At 64.8% G+C, this 23,153-nt stretch overlaps 2 protein-coding genes across 2 annotated transcripts; one reads left to right on the forward strand and one right to left on the reverse strand.

Moving 5' to 3' along the window:
- Positions 1–1,657: 1,657 nt before the first annotated feature.
- On the forward strand, positions 1,658–8,635 carry SYDE1 (synapse defective Rho GTPase homolog 1; the record flags this gene model as incomplete). The annotated part of the gene is made up of 8 exons (XM_082334067.1): positions 1,658–1,739; positions 3,341–4,012; positions 4,713–5,456; positions 5,532–5,746; positions 5,837–5,963; positions 6,056–6,213; positions 6,654–6,903; positions 7,576–8,635. 8 exons carry the CDS (start codon positions 1,658–1,660, stop codon positions 8,001–8,003), a joined length of 2,676 nt encoding a protein of 891 aa, XP_082190193.1. The 3' UTR covers positions 8,004–8,635.
- A 691-nt stretch (positions 8,636–9,326) lies between these two features.
- On the reverse strand, positions 9,327–22,648 carry ILVBL (ilvB acetolactate synthase like). The gene is made up of 17 exons (XM_082334212.1): positions 22,583–22,648; positions 20,205–20,272; positions 18,794–18,942; positions 18,463–18,664; positions 17,854–17,981; positions 17,570–17,708; positions 17,223–17,334; positions 17,028–17,127; positions 15,465–15,562; positions 14,090–14,226; positions 13,872–14,006; positions 13,669–13,783; positions 10,969–11,138; positions 10,812–10,882; positions 10,655–10,726; positions 10,445–10,550; positions 9,327–9,644 (listed from the first exon to the last, which is right to left on the reverse strand). Exons 3-17 carry the CDS (start codon positions 18,905–18,907, stop codon positions 9,466–9,468), a joined length of 1,878 nt encoding a protein of 625 aa, XP_082190338.1. The 5' UTR covers positions 18,908–18,942; positions 20,205–20,272; positions 22,583–22,648; the 3' UTR covers positions 9,327–9,465.
- Positions 22,649–23,153: the final 505 nt, after the last annotated feature.

Here is a 23,153-nt window from a genome sequence, read left to right on the forward strand (position 1 = left end):
CCCCAAATACCCCCCAGACCCTCCTAAATCCCCCTCTAGACCTGCAAATCTTCCCCAGAGCTCCCCCAAATACCCCCCAGCCCCCATAAATCCCCCTCCAGACCCCCAAATACACCCAGACCCCCCCTAAATACTCCCCAGACCCCCAAATACCCCCTGGGACCCTCCAAATACCCTCCAGACCTCCCTAAGTACCCCCCAGACCCCCCTAAATCCCCCTCCAGCCCCCCAAATGCACCCATACACCCTGCCTAAATACTCCCCAGAACCCAAATACCTCCCAGACCCTCCGAACACCCCCCAGCCCCCCATAAATACCCCCCAGATCCTCCTAAATCCCCCTCTAGACCTGCAAATATCCCCCTCCAGACCCCCAAATACCCCCCAGACCTCCCTAAATCCCCCTCTAGACCCCCAAATACACCCAGACCCCCCCCTAAATCACCCTCCAGACCCCCAAATACCCCCTAGGATCCTCCAAATACCCCCTAGACCCCTCTAAATCCCCCTCCAGTCCCCCAAATACCCCATAGGACCCTCCAAATTCCCCTAGGACCTCCCTAAGTACCCGCCAGACCCCTCTAAATCCCCCTCCAGACCCCCAAATACCCCCTAGGATCCTGCAAATACCCCCCAGACCTCCCTAAGTACCCTCCAGACCTCCCTAAATCCCCCTTCAGACCCCCAAATACCCCCCCAGACCTGCCTAAGTACCCCCCAGACCCCCTTAAATCCCCCTCCAGACTCCCAAATACCCCCCAGACCCCTCTAAATCCCCCTCACACCCCCAAATACCCCATAGGACCCTCCAAATACCCCCCCAGACCATCAAATACCCCCTAGAACCCTCCAAATAGCCCCTAGGACCTCCCTAAGTACCTCCCAGACCCCTCTAAATCCCCCTCCACATCCCCAAATACCCCCCCGACCCCCAAATACCCCCTAGGACCTCCCGAAGTACCCCCCAGACCCCTCTAAATCCCCCTCCACACCCCCAAATACCCCCTAGAATCCTCCAAATACCCCCACACACCCCCAAATACCCCCCCGACCCCCAAATACCCCCTAGGACCTCCCTAAGTACCCCCCAGACCCCTCTAAATCCTCCTCCAGACCCTCCAAATCCCCCCCAGACTCCCAAATACCCCCCAGCCCCCCTTAAATACCCCCCAGACCCCTCCAATACCCCCCCGACCCCCCCAAATCCCCCCCAGGGCTCCCCATACCCCCTCACCCTGTGGCCTCGGGCCCGTGGGGGGGTGTGTGTGTGTGTGTATCCCCGCTCCTTGAGGGGCTCCCCGCTGCCGGAGGGGGGTCCTGCCGGTCCAGGGGGGTCCCCCCGGTCCGGGGGGGGGGTCTCGGTGCCGGTTTGGGGGGGTTCCCGGTGGTTCCGGACTACAGCTCCCGGCAGCGCTGCCGGCGGCATCCCAGGAATTCGCGCCGCGGGATGGCGGCGCCGCCGCTCCAGGCCCCGCCGCGCTGAGGGGACGGGGACGGGGCTGAGGGGGAGCGGGCCGGGCTGAGGGGACCCAGCCGGGTTCAGGGGACCGGGACGGGGTGGAAGGGACCTGGACGGACCGAGGAGGCCGGGTAGGGGCGAGAAGCGGGGGTCCCAGGGGTGTGAGGGGACCCCGGGTTGAGGGGAGCGGGGCGGGCGATGGCGGAGCCGCTGCTGCGGCGGACCTTCTCCCGCCTGCGGGGCCGCGACCGCGGAAAGAAGACGGACGCCAAGGACAGAGGTACGGACACCACCCCCCACCCCGAGGAGGGGACCCCCCATCACCCTGGGGTCCCTCCTGTCCCCCCCCCCCTCCAAGGAGGGGACCCCCCCCCATCACCCTGGGGTCCCTCCTGTCCCCCCCCCCCTCCAAGGAGGGGACCCCCCCCCCCATCACCCTGGGGTCCCTCCTGTTCCCCCCCCCACCCCGAGGAGGGGACCCCCCCCATCACCCTGGGGTCCCTCCTGTCCCCCCCCCCCTCCAAGGAGGGGACCCCCCCCCCCATCACCCTGGGGTCCCTCCTGTTCCCCCCCCACCCCGAGGAGGGGACCCCCCCCCATCACCCTGGGGTCCCTCCTGTCCCCCCCCACCCCAAGGAGGGGACCCCCCCCCCCATCACCCTGGGGTCCTTCTTGGCCCCCCCTAAGGAAGGGACACCCCCCCCCCCCCATCACCCCAGGGTCCCTCCTGTCCCCCCCCAAGGGAGGGACCCCCCCCTCGAGGAAGGGACCCCCATCACCCTGGGGTCCCTCCTGTCCCCCCAAGGAAGAGACACCCCCCCCCCCATCACCCCAGGGTCCCTCTTAACCCCAAGGACCCCCCCATCACCCTGGGGTTCTGCCCCCCAAGGAAGGGATCCCCCCATCACCCTGGGGTCCCTCCTGCCCCCCCAAGGAAGGGCCCCCCCTCATTGCCCCCTCGGAATTGGGGGTTCCCCTCTCACCCTCCCCAGGGTCTCTCCCCTGGGATTCCTCCTGCCCCCCCAGAAAAGGACAACCCCCCTCCCCGAGGAAAGGCCCCCCCATTACCCAGGGTCCCTTCTGCCCCCCAAGGAAGGGACCCCCATCACCCTGGGGTCCCTCCTGTCCCCCCAAGAAATGGACAAACCCCCCCCAAAAAGGGTCCCCTGTCTCCCCAGGAAGGGTCCCCCCTTGTCCCCAGGGCCCCTCCTGCCCCCCAGGGAAGGGACCCCCACCCAGGAAGGGTTCCCCATCACCCCAAGGTCCTGTTCCCCCAGCGAGGTACCCCCCCCCCCCCATGTCCCCATTTCCCCTCCTGCCCCTCCAAGGAAGGGACCCCCATCACCCCAGCTCCCTCTGTGCCCTACAGGAATCGGGGTGTCCCCCCCCCAGGGTCCCTCCTGCCCCCACCCCACATCTCTGGGGGTGTCAAGCTCCCGTGAGGCTCCCCCAGCCCCACACAGAGCCAGGGGACACGGCCAGAGCCACCCCCGTCCCCGCTGGGGTGCAGCCCTGTCCCTGTTGGGGTGCAGAGGGGGTGAGGCCGTGCCCCCCACTCCCTGCCGGGGCTCCCCCTGCCCGCGCCGGGGCGGTGGGAGCGCGGCCGCGGGTCCGGCCAGCAGTAAACAACCGGAAATCCCGCTTGGCAAGGGGCTGCCTGCAGCTGCCTGCGCCTGCCCGCCGCCCCGGCAGAGCCGGCACGGGGAAAGGGGGGGTCCCATCCGGGACGGTAACGGATTCAGGGTGAGGACGGTGGGTGGCCTGGCAAGATGCTCAGGGTGGCGGCGGGGATGAGAGAGAGGTCCCCACGTCCCGGTGGGCTCCCCGTTGGCGTTTTGGGGACCCCCGTACTCAGCCTGGCTCTTTTCCTTCCTCCCGCAGAGCATCCCCCGCCGAGCCCCGATTCTCCGGTGGACCCCGAGGCGGCATCGGTGGAGACGGTGCCGGCGGCATCCCGCAAACAGAACTGGGCCCGTTTCTCCTGTGGCGGCCGCGACGAGAGGCGGCCGCTGCCTCCCAAAGCCTCCCCTGATCCGGCGGACGCCGGCGAGCCGGACCCTGCCGCCAGCAGCCCCCGGCCCGGCATCGAGCAGCCTGGTGAGGAAGATGTGGAGCTGGCGGAGGAAGCCGAGGCGGTGAACGGCTCTGGGGAGCTGGGTGGTCCCGGTAGGAGCCCCGGGCACGGCGCCTACCTGCAGAGCTTGGAGCGGAGCAGCCGGCACTGGGTGCTGTCATCGGTGAAGGGACCAGGGCTGGATGAGCCGGGCGGTGGAGCCGAGGCGGATGCCGGTGCTGCCGGCAGCGAGGGCGAGATCTGGTACAACCCCATCCCTGAAGATGAGGACCCCCAGCCTGGGAGCTCCTGGAAGACACGGAGCGGAGGGAGCCGCGACGCTGAGAGGGGCCATGGTGGGGAGGCACCCCCAAAGACGGGCAGGGAAGACCCCCGCCGCGGCAGTTTGGGGACAGCGGAGAGCTCTGGACCCCGCAGCGGCACAGCCCCGGCGCTGCCCCGAGGAGAGGAGCCGGGAGCCAGCAGGACCCAGGCTTGTGGTGAGGGGTGGCACGTGGCTATGGGTCCCTGTCCCCTGGACCCTGTGGTCCCCAAACCTGATGGTCCCTGTCCCCAGTGTCCCCCAGACCCCATGGTCCCTGTCCCCTAGGACAGCATCATCCCAATCCCATGGTCCCCATCCCTTCCCTGTCCCTTCCCGGTCTCCCTGGACGGTGTCCTTCAAACCTCGCAGTCCCTGTCCCCAAGGATGTATCCTGGACCCCAGTGTCCCCATCCCTTCCCCATCCCCCAGGAGAGTGTCCCCAGGACCCTCCAGTCCCTGTCCCCCCCCCAGGGGAGTGTCCCCCAGACCCCGCAGTCCCCATCCCCCAGGAGAGTGTCCCCAGGACCCCCCAGTCCCTGTCCCCCCCCCAGGGGAGTGTCCCCCAGACCCCGCAGTCCCCATCCCCCAGGAGAGTGTCCCCAGGACCCCCCAGTCCCCCTCCCTTCCCCATCTCCCAGGACATTGTTCCCGAGATCCCACAGTCCCCATCCCTTGCCCATCCCACAGGACATTGTCCCCTAGACCCTATAGTCCCCGTCCCTTCCCTATCCCCCAGAAAAGTGTCCCCCAAACCCCACTGCCCCCACCCCATCCCACAGAACCCTCCCTCCACCCCACCCCACTTTCCAGGGAGCAGCCCAGGCTTCCCAGTACCCCCCCCCAGGCTCACCCCATTTCCCCCCCGCCCCTTGCAGGGAAGATGCCGATCCCATGCGTGAGCTCGGGGACGGGGCTGACCACCCCCTCGCCCCCCGCCAGCCCCAAGAAGGGCCGTTCGCTCAACAAAGTGAAGTCTCCCGGTACCGTTCGTCGCCTCTCGATGAAGATGAAGAAGCTGCCGGAGCTACGGAGGAAGCTGAGCCTACGCAGCCCCCGGCCCCGGGGCCAAGAGGGTGGCACCTCGCCCTCCGAAACCCGCAAGGAATCCAGCAACGTCATCAGCCGCTACCACCTAGACACCAGCGTGGCTTCACGGCCGGGGCTGCCGCGAGCCAAAGCGGCCGGTAAAGGTGGCTACTTGAGCGACGGCGACTCCCCGGAGCTGCCGGCTAAAGCCGGGGCGCGTGCCGAACCGGAGGATGGGGAAAACGGGCTGGACGTGGGCGCTTTCCGCCCCTACAGCTGCGGGGAGACGCCGCCGCGGTGCGGGCAACACATTTCGGGTTTGGTGAGCGTTCACCTCCACGGCGTGCGGGACCTGAAGCCGCCGCGGGCCGAAGCCCGGGAGGTTTTTTGCGTGTTGCAGGTGGACGCGGCCAACCGGGCTCGCACGGCTCTGCTACCGTGCAAGACGGCGTTCCTCGGCCTCAACCATACCTTCAACCTGGAGCTGGAGGGTGCCCGGCACCTCAAGGTGATCATCTTCTCCTGGGATCCCACCTCTTGCCGCAACCGTCTCTGCTGCCACGGCACCGTGGTCCTGCCCCACATCTTCAGAGGTACGGCCGGGCAACGGGGTCGGTTTGGGGTTTGGCATCTCGGCACCCCGTTGACGGCACCGCTCGGCTCTGCAGGTTGCCGGGCCCAGCAGTTGGCGGTGCGGCTGCAACCTCGCGGCGTCCTCTACTCCAAATTCACCTTGGTGGAGCAATGGGACAGTCCCGGTGAGCGGGAACCCCGTGTCTTCGGCGTGGAACTGGGCCAACTGGTGGAGAGGGAGAAGTCGGCCACCAAGGTGCCCCTGCTCATCCAGAAATGCGTGGCTGAGATAGAGAAACGAGGGCTGAAGGTGAGCGGGGACATACGGTGACAGCTACAAGGGGGTGGCGGTGGATGAACCCCCCCCCCCAAACCGCGGTGACGGTGTCCCCGTTTGCAGGTGGTGGGGTTGTACCGGCTCTGCGGCTCGGCCGCCGTCAAGAAGGAGCTTCGCGACGCCTTTGAGAGGGACAGCGCGGCCGTGACGCTCTCGGAGCAGCTCTACCCCGATATCAACGTCATCACGGGTGGGTGCTGGTCCCGGGGGGGGGGTGTCCCCGCAGGTCCCTGTGTCCCACGGCGCCGCGCTGATCTCCCCTCCGCGTCCTCTCGCCTGCAGGGATCCTCAAGGATTACCTGCGGGAGCTGCCCACGCCGCTCATCACCCCCACGCTCTACCACGTCGTCCTGGAGGCCATGGCCAAGCGACCTCCCCGGATCCCCCCAGGAGAGCGGGACGCTGTCACCCTGCTCGACTGCCTGCCCGACGTCGAGAAGGTGGGTGCCCAGCACCGAAATGGGGGTGCCCAGCACCGAAAAGGGGGTGCCCAGCACCGAAAAGAAGGTACCCAGCCATGGGGGGGGATCCCGTTGCCACTCAGCCCCGGGGTCTCCCCCCATCCCGAGTCACCGCTGCAGCCAGTCCTTATTTATCGACCTGTGGGACATGGAATGGGGCACGTCTCAGTGTCACCTCCCTCTTCAGGACCCCCCCCAAGCATTTTTGGGGGGGTCTTTACATCTCCCCAATATCTAATATCTAATATCTAATATCTATTTCCACCTCTGCATTCGCTGTGTGACTCAGCCCTGGTGACATTAGCAACCGTCCGCAGCCAAACTCTTGGGGCGATTCCCCTCGGCTCTGTTTTGGGGGGGTTGTGGGACAACGGGGTGGCATCAGAGGACGTCCCCACTGAGGCCACCTCGTCCCCCAGGCCACGCTGACGCGGCTCCTGGACCACCTCAGCCTGGTGGCCTCCTTCCACGATTTCAACCGCATGAACTCGCAGAACATCGCCGTCTGCTTCGGACCCGTCCTGCTCACCCAGAACCAGGAACCTCGGCGTTCCGGCACCGCTGCCGGCACCGGCAACCGCAGCTACGCCCACTGCGAGGACATCGCCAGCGCCGTTGACTTCAAGAGACACATCGAGGTGCTGCACTACCTGCTGCAGGCCTGGCCGGGTGAGCGGGGTGGGGGGGATACCTGCACCCCCTCCCACTTTGAGGGGGGCTCTTTGCATGGCCACCGCCTGGGCCACCATCGGTGGCAGCTGATCTGGGGGTCTGTGACCACCCCCCAGTGCCACCGTCCCCAGCAGCTGCTCCAGGGGGCCGTGACCCCCATGTGGCTGCTCTTGGGGGGCCCCCTAAGCCCAGAGGGGATCCGTGACCCCCCCGTGGCTTCCCCCTGGGCCACCGTCCCCAGCAGCTGCTCCAGGGGGCCGTGACCCCCATGTGGCTGCTCTTGGGGGGCCCCCTAAGCCCAGAGGGGATCTGTGACCCCCCCCCGTGGCTTCCCCCTGGGCCACCGTCCCCAGCAGCTGCTCCAGGGGGCCACGACCCCCCCATTGCTGCCATGGGGCACCCCCCATTCCCGGTGGCTGGACTGTGGCCCCCCCATCTCCAGCAAAAGGTGGGGGCCCCCCTATTTTTCCAGCAGCTGGTCCATGGCCCCCCACATCCAACAGCTCTCGTGGGGTCCCCCTATTTCTTGCTGTGCCCCCCACCACCTCCAGTAACGGGGTCCCCCCCCATTCCCAGCAAAAGCTCCGTAGTCCCCCCCCATTTTCCCAACCCCCCCCCCCCCCCAGCAAACCCCTGGTGACACCCCCACCTTTACCACTCTCCCTGCAGCCCCCCGCTCGGCCCCGGCCCCCCAACTTCGGGAGGGGGCGCAGCCCAGTTGCCCGCAGCACCAACGGGGGCCACCGCTGCGACTGGACCTGCTGGAGAGCGCGGTGGTGGCCCGTCACCGTCCCCGAGGACCGGAGAGCCCCCCCAGCAACCGCTACGCCGGCGACTGGAGCATCTGCGACCACCAATTCCTACTGGTACCCGGCACAGGCGGCGACGCCGACTACGACGAGGTGGCAGCCGGTGATGGTGAAACCGGGGTGCCGGCGCGGCTGTCCCCGCACCGGCGGACCCTCTTCGTGGCCGATTTTGCCCTCGGCGAGGAACCCGAGGCGCCCTTCGGCCCCCGCCTCAACCTCAAGGACTTCGACGCGCTCATCCTCGACCTCGAGCGGGAGCTCGCCAAGCAGATCAACGTCTGCCTGTGAGACCGGCGCTAACGCCGGTACCGACGCCGATACCGGTGCCAACGCCGATACCGGCGCCAATGCAGATACCGGCGCCAATGCCAACGCTGGTACTGATGCCAATACCGGTGCCAATGACGATACCGGTACCAATGACAACACCGGTGCCACCATCGACACCAGTACCCATGCCAACACCGGTAACGATGCCAACACCGATGCCAATGTCGACACCAGTACCGATGCCGACGCCGATACCGGTGCTGATGCCGTCACCGGTGCGAGAGCGACCAAAAAGCAGCACTTGCCTCTAGTTGCCTTCGATTTGCACAGCGCCGAGCAGGAGGGACCCCGACGGCGAGGGTTGTGCCGCCTTCGGTGAGGTAGGGGCTCCCCCAAAACAGCCCAAGCTCCGGTTTCTGACCCCCCCGGTGTTTTTTTGGGGGGCAGAGGAGGGATGCGGGGCTCGGTGCCTCTTACTCGGCTTCTTTTTTATTTTATATGGCCAAATTTTGCCCTCAAGTGCCTGTTCGCCCCCTTTTCCCTTCCCTGGTGGCCCCCCCAAAACCAAACAGTATTAGGAAATATTGACAAGGGTCCGTGACCTCCATCGCTCAGGCTGGTGGGGGGCTGCCCCCCCAAACCCCCTTCCCCGCTGCGTCTGCCCCCCAAAAAGGCCGATGGGGCTCCCCCTCCTGCCACCCATGCCCAGCCTGGGTGGCAGCAGGGCCCCCCCACCCTCTTTTGGGCCCCCCCCCCTTTATTTTCACCACCCCAAAGTGGGGGTGCTGCCGGTACGGGAGCGCTGAGCTTTATTTATTACTCGAGCTTCGTGTGCGTGTGTGTGCGTGGATGGACGGCGGCCGCCGTCACCGCAGCCTGCAACGAAAAAAAAAAAAAAATACCCTTTTTACCCCCAAAATAAACCCACTGCCAGTGTTACAGCGGAGGGGGGGTCCCCAAAATACACCCCCCCCCCCAAAAAAACAGCCTTGCTCAGTATTAGCCTTAAAGGAACCAGCTGAATGTGAAGCCACCGGCCCGGCCGGGCTGAGCCACCAGTGTTAAAGCGCCCGGGCAGGGGGTGCAGGCAGGCCGGGGGGGTGACAAAGCTGTCCCCTGTCCCCCCCCCAGAGTGTCCTGACCCCCCCCCCTCGCCCTGCCACCGCTTTGTCACCGTCACCAGCAATAAATGACACAAGCTGCACTCGCCGCCGGGCTTTGTGGGTGTGTTGGCACGACGCCGTCATGACAAAGGAGGGGGTGACAGTCCCCAAAATGTCACTTTGGGTGTCCCCGGGGTGCTGGCACCCAAATTGATGGCACAGGACGGCGGTGGGGGCACACGGTGCTGCTTTATTGCCGGGGGGACGCGGCTGTCCCCCGGGATGGGGAGGGGACACAGCGATGTCACCCAAACCCCCCCCCCTTTTCTCTGTCCCCCCGTTGGGGACACGGCTGGGGCATTTTGGGGACAGCGTCCCTAAACGGAGATGGAGCCGTCGCGGAAGTCGGTTTTGCCGATGAGGGCGTTGATGAGAACGGGGCGGCCTTGGCGGCACGCATCCTGCGCGGCACGGAGGACGGCGTCCAGCCGCTCGCGGTCCGGGCGCCCCACCACGAAGCCTTTGCCACCCAGAGCTTCGGCCACCGCGTGGTAGTCTGTAGGGAGGGGACAGCGGTGGTGGCCCTGTCACCTCCATGGGAATGGCTTGGTATTAGGGTGGTACAGGGCCACCGGGCGCGGCTCGAGATGGGTGACACCGGGCCACCGAGCTCCATCCTCCCCGCGGTGGCATGGTGCCACCAGGCATGGCTTGATCCAGGGTGACACGGTGCCACCAGGCATGGCCTGACCCAGGGTGACACGGTGCCACCAGACATGGCCTGATCCTCCCAAGGGTGACACAATGCCACCAGACATGGCCTGACCCAGGGTGACACGGTGCCACCAGACATGGCCTGATCCTCCCAAAGGGTGACACGGTGCCACCAGGCAGGGCCTGACCCAGGGTGACACTGCCACCACGCATGGTCTGATCCTCCCCAGGGTGACACGGTGCCACCAGATATGGCCTGACCCAGGGTGACACGGTGCCACCAGGCAGGGCCCGATCCCCCCAAGGGTGACACGGGACCACCAGGCACAGTCCAGTCCTCCCTGGAGGTGAGGTGACTGTTGACCGTGGCCTGATGGTCCCCAAAGCGACGTGATGCCACCAGGCGTGGCCTGATCCTCCCCAGAGTGACGTGGTGACACCCGGCATGGCTCAATCCACCCCAGGGTAACACAGTGCCACCAGCTATGGCTTGATCCAAGGTGACACGATGCCATCAGGCACACCTTGATCCACCCCAAGGTGTCACGATGCCACCAGGTGTGGCTCAACCCACCCTAGGATGACACGGGGTCACCCGGCTGTCCCCAAATCTGGGGACAACGCAGGGGACACAGCGCTCACCCAGGTACTCGAGGCCACACGCCACGTTGCTGCCCAACAAAGCCACTTGCTCCCGGGCAATCTGGCTCCAGCACGCGTCGTTGCCCACCAGCGCGATGACAGGCGTCTGTAGGGGACAAAGGACAGGGCCACCGCGTCCCAGTGACACCCCGGGACGGGGACAAGACCCCGTTTCCCCCCCACCTCACCTCATTTTTGGCATCATCTGACCTTGTGCCGCACGAAGGTGTCGAACTCCATCAAGCTGTAGCCCAGCGAGCCGTCACCGTAGAGGACCCAAACCTGGTGCCAGGGAGGGGACAAACACCGTGAGGCCACGTGGGTGGCACGGCGGCCGCCGTCCCCGCGAGCCACCGCATTCCCCTACCTCCGCGTCGGGACGGCAGAGCTTGGCACCGAGCGCGAACCCTCCGCCGACTCCCAACGTGCCAAAAGCTCCTACGGAGACGACAACCGGCGGCGTCACCCGTCTGCGGGCGTCCCCTACGGTGACAGCGTGCCCGGGGTGGCGGCGGGGTCCTTACCGGGGTCCAGCCAGGCGAGGGGACGGCGGGGACGGACGATGTAGGCGGCGGTGCCCACGAAGTCCCCCCCATCGGCTACGAGGAGGCTCTCGGGGGGCAGCAGCGCATCCAGGCGGTGCAGCAGGTCCAGGGGGTTCAGGTGTTGCGGGGTGGGGGTCGCTGCCTTCTCCCTGTTTGGGGGGACACCCCCCCCCCCCAGGCAAGGAAGAGGTGGGTGAGGTCCCCCGAAGAATGGGGGTGGGGGCCTCCCAGTTGGCAATGGGGACCCCCTCCCAGTTGGAAATGGGCTGGGATCCCCCAAGGACTGGGAATGGGGACCCCCTCCCAGTTGGCAATGGGCTGGGATCCCCCAAGGACTGGGAATGGGGACATCCTCCCAGTTGGCAATGGGGACCCCCTCCCAGTTGGCAATGGGCTGGGATCCCCCAAGGACTGGGAATGGGGACCCCCTCCCAGTTGGCAATGGGCTGGGATCCCCCCAGGACTGGGAATGGGGATGCCTCCCAGTTGGAAATGGGGACCCCCTCCCAGTTGGAAATGGGCTGGGATCCCCCAAGGACTGGGAATGGGGACATCCTCCCAGTTGGCAATGGGGACCCCCTCCCAGTTGGCAATGGGCTGGGATCCCCCAAGGACTGGGAATGGGGACCCCTCCCAGTTGGAAATGGGCTGGGATCCCCCAAGGACTGGGAATGGGGATGCCTCCCAGTTGGAAATGGGGACCCCCTCCCAGTTGGAAATGGGCCGGGATCCCCCAAGGACTGGGAATGGGGACATCCTCCCAGTTGGCAATGGGGACCCCCTCCCAGTTGGCAATGGGCTGGGATCCCCCAAGGACTGGGAATGGGGACCCCTCCCAGTTGGCAATGGGCTGGGATCCCCCAAGGACTGGGAATGGGGACATCCTCCCAGTTGGCAATGGGGACCCCCTCCCAGTTGGCAATGGGCTGGGATCCCCCAAGGACTGGGAATGGGGACCCCTCCCAGTTGGAAATGGGCTGGGATCCCCCAAGGACTGGGAATGGGGATGCCTCCCAGTTGGAAATGGGGACCCCCTCCCAGGTGGAAATGGGCCGGGATCCCCCAAGGACTGGGAATGGGGACATCCTCCCAGTTGGCAATGGGGACCCCCTCCCAGTTGGCAATGGGCTGGGATCCCCCAAGGACTGGGAATGGGGATGCCTCCCAGTTGGAAATGGGGACCCCCTCCCAGTTGGCAATGGGCTGGGATCCCCCAAGGACTGGGAATGGGGACCCCTTCCAGTTGGCAATGGGCTGGGATCCCCCAAGGACTGGGAATGCCTGTCCCTGACCCCATGCTTGTCCCCATGCCCACCCCTGTCCCCATCCCAGTCCCCGTCCCCACCCCTGTCCCCATCCCCGTGCTTGTCCTCATGCCCACCCCTGTCCCCATCCCAGTCCCCGTCCCCACCCCTGTCCCCATCCCCGTGCTTGTCCCCAGCCTCTGCCTATCCCTGTCCCCGAGCCTGTCCCTGTCCCCATCTCCATAACTGTCCCTGTCCCTGAGCCTGTCCCCAGCCCTGTCCCCATCCTCATCCCTATGCCTGTCCCCATCCCTTCCCCTGTCCCCAGCCCCAGCCCTGTCCTTGTCCCCATTCCCATCCCTGTCCTCATCCCCTCCCTGTCCCCAGCCCTGGCCCCATCCCCTCCCTGTCCTTGTCCCCAGCCCTGTCCCCTCCCTGTCCCCAGCCCTGTCCCCGTCCCCTCTCTGTCCCCAGCCCTGTCCTTGTCCCCATTCCCATCCCTGTCCTCATCCCCTCCCTGTCCCCAGCCCTGTCCCCATCCCCTCCCTGTCCTTGTCCCCAGCCCTGTCCTTGTCCCCAGCCCTGTCCCCGTCCCCTCCCTGTCCCCAGCCCCAGCCCTGTCCTTGTCCCCAGCCCCAGCCCTGTCCCCATCCCCTCCCTGTCCCCAGCCCTGTCCCCGTCCCCAGCCCTGTCCCCATCCCCTCCCCTGTCCCCAGCCCTGTCCCCAGCCCCAACCCTGTCCCCATCCTTGTCCTAATCCTCGTGCCCATCCCTGTCCCCATCCTCATCCCTATGCCTGTTCCCATCCCTTCCCCTGTCCCCTCCCCTGTCCCCAGCCCCAGCCCTGTCCTTGTCCCCATTCCCATCCCTGTCCTCATCCCCTCCCTGTCCCCAGCCCTGGCCCCATCCCCTCCCTGTCCTTGTCCCCAGCCCTGTCCCCTCCCTGTCCCCAGCCCTGTCCTTGTCCCCATTCCCATCCCTGTCCTCATCCCCTCCCTGTCCCCAGCCCTGGCCCCATCCCCTCCCTGTCCTTGTCCCCATCCCCTCCCTGTCCCTGTCCCCAGCCCTGTCCCCGTCCCCTCCCTGTCCCCAGCCCTGTCCTCGTCCCCATTCCCGTCCCTGTCCTCATCCCCTCCCTGTCCCCAGCCCTGTCCTTGTCCCCATTCCCATCCCTGTCCTCATCCCCTCCCTGTCCCCAGCCCTGTCCCCATCCCCTCCCTGTCCTTGTCCCCAGCCCCAGCCCTGTCCTTGTCCCCAGCCCCAACCCTGTCCCCAGCCCCAACCCTGTCCCCAGCCCTGTCCTCATCCTTGTGCCCATCCCTGTCCCCATCCTCATCCCTACACCTGTCCCCAGCCCCTCCCCTGTCCCCAGCCCCGTCCCCGTCCCCAGCCCCGTCCCCGTCCCCAGCCCCGTCCCTGTCCCGCAGGCACTCACCGGTTCGCCTGCTCCTTTTTCCGATCGGCCTCCCGCAGCCCCTCCAGCCAACCCCTGGGGCAGGCGTAGCCCCGCAGGCTCCGCGCCAGCCGCGCCACGAAGGAGGCGGCGTCGCCTGCCGAGAACGCCCCAGCTCATCGCACCCCACGCAGCCCACTTCAGGCAGGGGCGGGGGGTTCAGGGCAGGGCGAGGGGGGTCTCACCTTGAACGGCGAGCCGGGGTTTCCAGAAAACATCGGAATTACGGAGGAGCTGCGCCCGGTCCCGGTTAACGGCCACGATAGCGGCGCGGCGCCCGAAAAGGCGCCCGTAGGAGAGGCGAAAATCACAGACGGCACCTTGGGGACACACACGGAGGGTGACAGGATGGGGACGGGGGGGACCGCAGCGGGTGTCCCCAAATGCCACCCCATGCCGGTACCTGCCAGCAGCACCAGGTCGGCATCGCGGAGGGCGTCGCGGCGGTTCTGGCGCAGGAGGAGGGGGCTGCCGGGGGGGAGAAGCCCCCGCGCCGCACCCCCCAGGTAGCAGGGGATGCCCAGGGCCTCCAGCGCCGCGCTGCGGGTAGGCGGGCGTCAGCGCGCACCGAAAACGGCTCGGTTGGGCTCCAAAACGGCTCGGTTTGGCCCCAAAACTGGCTTGGTTGGGGTCTCAAACTGGCTTGGTTGGGGTCTCAAACTGACTCGGTTTGGCCCCAAAACCAGCTTGGTTTAGCCCCCAAAACCAGCTTGGTTTAGCCCCCAAAACCAGCTTGGTTTAGCCCCAAACCGGCTCGGTTTAGCCCCCAAAACCAGCTCGGTTTAGCCCCCAAAACCAGCTCGGTTTAGCCCCCAAAACCAGCTCGGTTTAGCCCAAAACCAGCTCGGTTGGAGACCCAGACTGGGTCAGTCTGGCCCCAAAACCAGCTTGGTTTGGCCCCAAAACCAGCTTGGTTTAGCCCCAAACCGGCTCGGTTTAGCCCCCAAAACCAGCTCAGTTTAGCCCCCAAAACCAGCTCGGTTTAGCCCCCAAAACCAGCTCGGTTTGGCCCCCAAAACCAGCTCGGTTTGGCCCCAAACTGGGTCAGTTTGGCCCCAAAACCAGCTTGGTTTAGCCCCAAACTGGCTCAGTTGGAGATCCAAACTGGGTCAGTCTGGCCCCAAAACCAGCTTGGTTTAGCCCCAAACTGGCTCGGTTTGGCCCCAAAACCAGCTTGGTTTAGCCCCAAACTGGGTCGGTTTGGCCCCAAAACCAGCTCAGGGCCCCAAATTGGTTCAGTTTGGCCCCAAAACCAGCTTGGTCAGGGCCCCAAACTGGCTCAGTTGGGAGACCCAAACTGGCTCAGTTTGGCCCCAAAACCAGCTCAGGGCCCCAAATTGGTTCAGTTTGGCCCCAAAACCAGCTTGGCTTAGCCCCAAACTGGCTCAGTTGGAGACCCAAACTGGGTCAGTTTGGCCCCAAAACCAGCTCGGTCAGGGCCCCAAACTGGCTCAGCCGTCCCCACACCTACTCATCTGTCCCCAAATTGGCTGATCTGTCCCCAAATCCAGTTCATCCGTCCCCAAACTCGGCTCAACTGTCCCCAAATTGGCTGATCCGTCCCCAAACCCAGCTCAACTGTCCCCAAACTGGTTCATCCATTCCCAAACCAGTTCATCCATCCCCAAACCGGCTCCGCTGTCCCCAAACCCGTTCATCTGTCCCCAAACCAGTTCAGCCGTCCCCAAACCAGTTCAGCCGTCCCCAAACCAGTTCAGCCGTCCCCAAACCAGTTCAGCCGTCCCCAAACCAGTTCAGCCGTCCCCGAAGCATCTCACCGCAGCTCCTCGGCCGGCGTGGGCGGCAGCATGGCCTGGCTGCCCACCAGCACCAGCGGCTTCGTGGCTCGGCTCACCAGCTCCGCGCACTGCTGCACCTGTGACCCAAAACCGCCTGGATTAACCCCAAAACCGGCTCAGTCGGGCGTCAAAAACCGGCTCAGCCAGCCCCAAAGTCAGGCCTATTCGGGCACTAAAACCGAGCTCAGTCAGTCCCAAAACCGGCTCGGTTGGGTACCAAACCCGGCAGGGTTGGCCCCAAAATCCAGCCCTGTTGCACCCCAAAACTGGCTCAGTTGGGTCCCTAAACCAGCTCAGTTGGGCCCCAATACGAGCCCAACTGAGCCCCAAATCTGGCTTAGCTGAGCTTCCAAACCCGGCTCAGCCGATCCCCAAAAATCAGCTCTGCTGAGCCCCAAAACCAGCTCAGCTGAGCCCCCAAAGCTGGCTTAGCTAAGCCCCAAAATCAGCCCAGCTTAGCCACAAAACTGGCTTAGCTAAGCCCCAAAACTGTCCCAGCTGCGCCCCAAAACCTGGCTTAGCTGAGCCCTAAAACTGTCCCAGCTGAGCCCCAAAACTGGCTTAGCTGAGCCCCAAAATCAGCCCAGCTTTGCCACAAAAGTGGCTTAGCTAAGCCCCAAAATCAGCCCAGCTTCGCCACAAAACTGGCTTAGCTAAGCCCCAAAATCAGCCCAGCTTAGCCACAAATCTGGCCCAGCTGAGCCCCAAAACCTGGCTTAGCTGAGCCCTAAAATCAGCCAAGCTTCGCCACAAAACTGGCTTAGCTAAGCCCCAAAGTCAGCCCAGCTTCGCCACAAAACTGGCTTAGCTAAGCCCCAAAATCAGCCCAGCTTAGCCACAAATCTGGCCCAGCTGAGCCCCAAAACCAGCTCAGCTGAGCCCCAAAACTGACCCAGCTGAGCCCCAAAACCTGGCTTAGCTGAGCCCCCAAATCAGCCCAGCTTAGCCCCAAAACCTGGCTTAGCTGAGCCCTAAAATCAGCCCAGCTTAGCCCCAAGATCAGCCCAGCTTTGCCCCAAAACCTGGCTTAGCTGAGCCCTAAAATCAGCCCAACTTAGCCACAAAACTGGCTTAGCTAAGCCCCAAAACTGGCCCAGCTTTGCCCCAAAACCTGGCTTAGCTGAGCCCCAAAATCAGCCCATCTTAGCCCCAAAACTGGCTTAGCTAAGCCCCAAAATCAGCCCAGCTTATCCCCAAAACTGGCTCAGCTGAGACCCAAAACCTGGCTTAGCTAAGCCCTAAAATCAGCCCAGCTTTGCCCCAAAATCAGCCCAGCTGAGCCCCAAAACCTGGCTCAGCTAAGCCCTAAAATCAGCCCAGCTTAGCCCCAAAACCGGCCCAGCTGAGCCCCAACCCCCCCCGATTTAACCCCAAACCCCAGCTCTGCCGTACCCAAACCTGCCTCAACCAGCCCCCAAACCCATCCCAGTCCCCCCCACCCCATCCCCCCACGGACACCCCAAAACCCCCCCAAACCATGGCGGGGGGGGGGAGGGGGAGGGGGAGGGGAAGGGGTCTCCCCCCCCCCCCCCCAAAACCCACCTCATCCTCGGTGGCCAGCGGCACCTGCACGGGCAACGGGGACACGTCCCGGGGTTCCCAGGCACCCGCAAAAAGGTTACGGAGGTAGTTTTGGAGGTACCTACCGGGGTGGGGGGGGGAAGGATATTGGGGGACCCCTTGGGGTGCCAACAGCACCCTAGGGTGCTGGGGGGGGGGGAGGGGGGGTCTACTCACCACTGCACCGCCTTCGCCCGCAGCCCCCGGTTGCTCTTGTTGCCGCCGATCTCCTTCTCCACCACGTGGAAGGGGTAGAGCACGTCGATGGGGAGCTCCACGAAGACGGGGCCTACGAGATCGGGGGGACCCCCGACGTCACCCCAAAATCATTTTGGGGGGGGGGGGCTAAACCCCCCACCCACCCCCCACCCCCCCAATTCAAACACCAGCACCCCAAAACACCGCTGCAAACCACACCGGGGCACCCATGGCGGGGGGGGGGGGGGGGGGGAACCAAACCCACCACCCAAGCGCCCCGAGGGGGGTGGTTTTGGGGTGTCCCCCCCCCCCCTTAATTTTTTTACCGGGGGTCCCCGACTGCGCGGTGGCGATGGCTTTGCGGAGGGTGGGGATGATGTCACGGACGGCGCGCACCGAGACGCAGGCTTTGCAGAGCGTCTCGAAGAGCGCGAGTTGGGCGATGTCCTGCAACGCTCCCCGCCCCTGTGGAGATGAGGACAAATGAGCCTTCAACCCCCCCAAAATGGGCGAAACCCCCCCAAAAAATGGGTGAAAACAGCCCAAAAATGGGCGAAACCCCCCCAAAAATGGGGCCGAGAGGGGATTTTGGGGGGGGGGGGCTCCCCACCTTCTGCAGCGAGGCAGCCGCTCCCCCGATGAGCAGCACCGGCGACTCGGCCATCTGGGCGTTCTTGATGGCCGTCACCGTGTTGGTGACACCGGGACCGGCGGTGACGGCAGCGACGCCGATGCGACCTGCGGGGAAATGGCGGGGGGGGGGCGGTGTGGTGTGTGGTGTCCCTTTGCACCCCGATTTTTTGGCTGGGGGTTCAAGGCACGCTTGGTTGCTCATCTTGTTGGCACCCAAGCGGCCGAATTAGCTCCAGCGGGGGGAAAATGGGGACGAAACCCATCACGGAGGGACCCCGGACACCCACAAAGTCTTTGAACCCTTCTCCAACTCAACTGGGACCCCACCAAACTGGGACCCCCCAAAATCCTCCATCCATCGGGGCAGGAGAAGGTGCTGGCCATGGGGTCACCTTCTCCTCATCCTGTCCTCACTGGAGCCGCCAAATTATCTCGGGGGGGGAAAAAATGGGGACAAAACCCACCGTGAAGTCTTTGAACCCTTCTCCACTCAACTGGGACCCCACCAAACTGGGACACCCCAAAACCTTCTAGCCATCGGGGCAGGAGAAGGTGCTGGCCATGGGATCCCCCTCCATATCCGCACCCGAGAGCCTGGAGACGGCATCGGCGGCGAAGACGGCGGTGGCCTCGTGCCGGGTGTCCACCACGCGGATGCCCACCTTCTCGCTGGCCACCAAGATGGGTGAGATGTGGCCACCAGCCAGGGTGAAGATGAAGCGGACGCCGTGTGCCTTCAACACCTCCGCCACCAACTCACCGCCGTGCCGGGGGCTTCGGGGGTCCACCTGCACCGGGAGTTCACCGGGAGGACGCGCGCGGTGTCGCCATCCCTTTGCCGAGCCACCGGCCGGGATCGCTTCAAAACTAGGTGTTTTTCGGCAAAACCGCCGGTGTTCTCACCCGTTTCATCCTACCTTATGCCAGAGCTGGTAGAGGAGCCCCAAACGATACGCCGCGCCCAGCAACGCCACCGTCAGCACCACCAGGAGCCCGGCACAGGCGCAGCCGATGCCGGTAAGGAAATCCATGGGGATGCCGGCGTGCCGGGAGCCGGAAAATATTGCTGGGAGGGAAGAAAATTAAGAAAAACCACCCCATAAGATGGAGTTGCACCGACTGGGGATGTGCCAAAACCACCACGGCACGGTGCCACCGTCCCCAACCCTGGGATGGCGGCGGTGAACTGAACCCGGATTAATTAAACCCGGATTAATTGAACCGGGATTAATTGAACCGGGATTAATCGAACCGGGATTAATCGAACTGGTTTAACTCAACCCAATGAATTGAAGCAGGATTAATCGAACTGGTTTAACTCAACCCAATGAATTGAACCTGGTTTAAGCGAGCCCAGCTTAACTGAGCCCAGTTTAATTGAGCTCTGTGAATTGAACCCTGTTTAACTGAACTCAGGGATTTGAACCCAGTTTAATCAAACCCAATGAATTGAACCTGGTTTAAGCGAGCCCAGCTTAACTGAGCCCAGTTTAATTGAGCTCTGTGAATTGAACCCTGTTTAACTGAACTCAGGGATTTGAACCCAGTTTAATCAAACCCAATGAATTGAACCTGGTTTAAGCGAGCCCAGCTTAACTGAGCCCAGTTTAATTGAGCTCTGTGAATTGAACCCTGTTTAACTGAACTCAGGGATTTGAACCCAGTTTAATCAAACCCAATGAATTGAACCTGGTTTCACTGAACCCAGTTTAACTGAACCCAGTTTAATCAAACCCAATGAACTGAACCTGGTTTCACTGAACTTGGTTTAACTGAACCCAGTTTAATCAAACCCAATGAATTGAACCTGGTTTCACTGAACCCAGTTTAATTGAATCCAGTTTAATTCCACCTGGTGAACTGAATCCGGTTTAATTGAACCCAGTTTAACTGAACCCAGTGAATTGAACCCAGTTTAAATCGAACCCGATTCATTGAACCCGGTTTAATCAAACCCAGTTTAACTGAACCCAGTTTAATCAAACCCAATGAATTGAACCTGGTTTCACTAAACCCAATTTAACTGAATCCAGTTTAATTCAACCTGGTGAACTGAACCCGGTTTAATTGAACCCAGTTTAACTGAACCCAGTGAATTGAACCCAGTTTAAATCGAACCCGATTCATTGACCCCGGTTTAATCGAACCCGGTTTCACTGAACCTGGTGAATTGAACCCAGTTTAAATTGAACCCGATTCATTGACCCCGGTTTAATCGAACCCGGTTTAACTCAACCTGGTGAATTGAACCCAGTTTAATCGAACCCAGTTCCACTTCTCCAGCTCAACCCCGGCGCCAGCCCAAACCCAGCTCATTTGCATAATTACCACTTAACGAAGGCGGCGGCGGCGCCCCGGCGTCAGTCTGCTTCGATGCTCGGCGCGGGCGTAAAGACCTGCGGGGAAGAGGCGGCTGGCACCAAACCCGGCCTAATTTCCCCCAAAAACGCGCACGGTTTTAGCCATTTCCCACACCCGGAGCAGATCCAGATGCCGGATTTTCTCCTTAAACCCCAATTTCCCCCTTTTTGGGCTTAAAAAAGGGCGACGGTGACGTGAGGACCTCCCTGGGACAAAGGGGACAAGCGCAGTCCTGGTTTTCTACCCCATTTTGGCTGCTCCGCTGGTTCCTTGTCCCCTCTGTCCCCATGGCCACCTCTGGCCTTGATGGCCACCTGATGGCCTGATTGTCCCCTCTGTCCCCACGGCCACCTCTGGCCTTGATGGCCACCTGATGGCCTGATTGTCCCCTCTGTCCCCAACGGCCACCTCTGGCCTTGATGGCCACCTCATGGCCTGATTGTCCCCTCTGTCCCCACAGCCACCTCTGGCCTTGATGGCCACCTGATGGCCTGATTGTCCCCTCTGTCCCCATGGCCACCTCTGGCCTTGATGGCCACCTGATGGCCTGATTGTCCCCTCTGTCCCCACGGCCACCTCTGGCCTTGATGGCCACCTGATGGCCTGATTGTCCCCTCTGTCCCCACGGCCACCCAATTGTCCCTCCATCCCTGTGGCCACCCATGTCCCACTTGTCCCCCCCCCCCATCCTTGGTGTCCCCTTGTCCTTATGGTCACCCTGAACCTGTGGCCACCCCTGTCCCGATTGTCCCCTCTGTCCCCATGGCCACCCCTGTCCCCATGGCCACCCCGCCCCAATTGTCCCCTCCATCCTTGGGGTCCTCCTTGTCCCTGGGGCCACCTCTGTCCTGGCTGTCCCCCCCCCCCCCATCCTTGGTGGCCCCTTTCTCCTTATGGTCACCCTGAACCTGTCACCACCCCTGTCCTGGCTGTGTCCCCCCCCCCCCGTGGCCACCCTGTCCTTGTTGTCCCCCCCTCCTCCATGGCCACCTGTCTGCATGGTCACCCCTGGCCCTGTGGTCACCTTGAGCCTGTGGCCACCCCGTCCTTGCTGTCCCCTCCCCCGTGGCCACCCCGTCCTTGCTGTCCCCTGCCCCGTGGCCACCCCGTCCTTGCTGTCCCCCCCCCCCCCCGTGGCCACCCCGTCCTTGCTGTCCCCTGCCCTGTGGCCACCCCGTCCTTGCTGTCCCCCCCACCATGGCCACCCCGTCCTTGCTGTCCCCTGCCCTGTGGCCACCCCGTCCATGCTGTCCCCCCCCCCCGTGGCCACCCTGACCTTGCTGTCCCCTGCCCTGTGGCCACCCCATCCTTGCTGTCCCCCCCCCCCCGTGGCCACCCTGACCTTGCTGTCCCCCCCCCCCGTGGCCACCCCGTCCATGCTGTCCCCCCCTGTGGCCACCCCGTCCTTGCTGTCCCCCCCCCCGTGGCCACCCTGTCCTTGCTGTCCCCCCCCCCGTGGCCACCCCGTCCATGCTGTCCCCCCCCCCCCGTGGCCACCCTGACCTTGCTGTCCCCTGCCCTGTGGCCACCCCATCCTTGCTGTCCCCCCCCCCCCCGTGGCCACCCTGACCTTGCTGTCCCCTGCCCTGTGGCCACCCCGTCCTTGCTGTCCCCCCCCCCCATGGCCACCCCGTCCTTGCTGTCCCCTGCCCCGTGGCCACCCCGTCCTTGCTGTCCCCCCCCCCCCCGTGGCCACCCCGTCCTTGCTGTCCCCCCCTGTGGCCACCCCGTCCTTGCTGTCCCCCCCCCCCGTGGCCACCCTGTCCTTGCTGTCCCCCCCCCCGTGGCCACCCCGTCCTTGCTGTCCCCCCCCCCCGTGGCCACCCTGTCCTTGCTGTCCCCCCCCCCCTGTGGCCACCCCGTCCTTGCTGTCCCCCCCCCCCCGTGGCCACCCTGACCTTGCTGTCCCCTGCCCTGTGGCCACCCCGTCCATGCTGTCGTCCTCCCCCCCCCCCGTGGCCACCCCGTCCTTGCTGCCCCCCCCCCGCGGCCACCCGTGTCCTTATTGTCACCGTGGCCACCCCTGTCCCTAGTGTCGCCCCCCCCGGTGCCTGTGACCCCCCCCAAACCCCGTCCTCTCCCCGGTGGCCCCCCCCCCCCGGCGTCCCCCCCCACCCCCGCGACGCCCCCTGTTCCCATGACCCCCCCGGGCGTCCCCCGGTACCACCCACCCCACCCCCCCCCCCCCCGGGCCGGGGTCTCCCCCCCCCCCCCGGTGCCCCCACCCGTGGGACCCCCCGCAGCCACCTGCCCGTCCCGGAAGCACCGCGGCCCCGCCCACACCTGGCGGCCCCGCCCACACGCCCAAGCCACGCCCCCCGCCCGTGACCACGCCCCTCCCGTACTGTGCCCGGGGAGGGGGGGGGGCGCGGCCCCCGAGCGTCCCCTCGCGCCGCCGCCTGAGTCACGTGACGCGGCCTTCCTCCCGCCGGCGCGCTGGCGTCACTCGTCGGCGCGCCGGCCCCGCCTCCTCCTCGCAGAGGAGCGCGCTGATTGGCGGGTCGCGGGGAGGGGCGGGGCCACTCTGAACATGGGGGGGACTGGGCGGGGCGGAGGCCAAGGGCGAGGGGCGGGGCCAGGGAAGGGGCGGGGCGGAAGGCGGGGCCTGGCAGGGGAGTCCCCAGTGGGGGTTCCCCCATGGGGGGGGGGTCCATGGAGGGGGCTCGCTTGGGGGGGGCTCGTTTGGGGGTCTCATGGGGGGGGGCTCCTATGGGGGGGCTCCCATGGGGGTCTCCGATGGGGGTCTCATTTGGGGGGGGGCTCCCATGGGGGGGTCTCCTATGGGGGGGGTCTCCCATGGGGGGGTCTCCCATAGGGGTCTCTCTTTGGGGGGGGGGTGTCTCCTATGGGGGTCTCACTTGGGGGGTGTCACATGGGGGGGATCGTTTGGGGGTCTCCCATGGGGGGGGGTCCCAT

The sequence above is a fragment of the Platalea leucorodia genome (assembly GCF_965183815.1).
Source record: "Platalea leucorodia genome assembly, chromosome: 29".
Taxonomy (NCBI): domain Eukaryota; kingdom Metazoa; phylum Chordata; class Aves; order Pelecaniformes; family Threskiornithidae; genus Platalea; species Platalea leucorodia.

Coding starts and splice junctions, on each gene's coding strand:
- ILVBL (XM_082334212.1), bottom strand. CDS start 18,907: ATGGATTTCCTTACCGGCATCGGCTGCGCCTGTGCCGGGCTCCTGGTG. Junction 11,139..13,668: donor AAAAAGGAGCAGGCGAACCG/GTGAGTGCCTGC, acceptor CCCCCCAAACAG/GGAGAAGGCAGCGACCCCCA. Junction 10,727..10,811: donor TCTGCCGTCCCGACGCGGAG/GTAGGGGAATGC, acceptor CCCTGGCACCAG/GTTTGGGTCCTCTACGGTGA.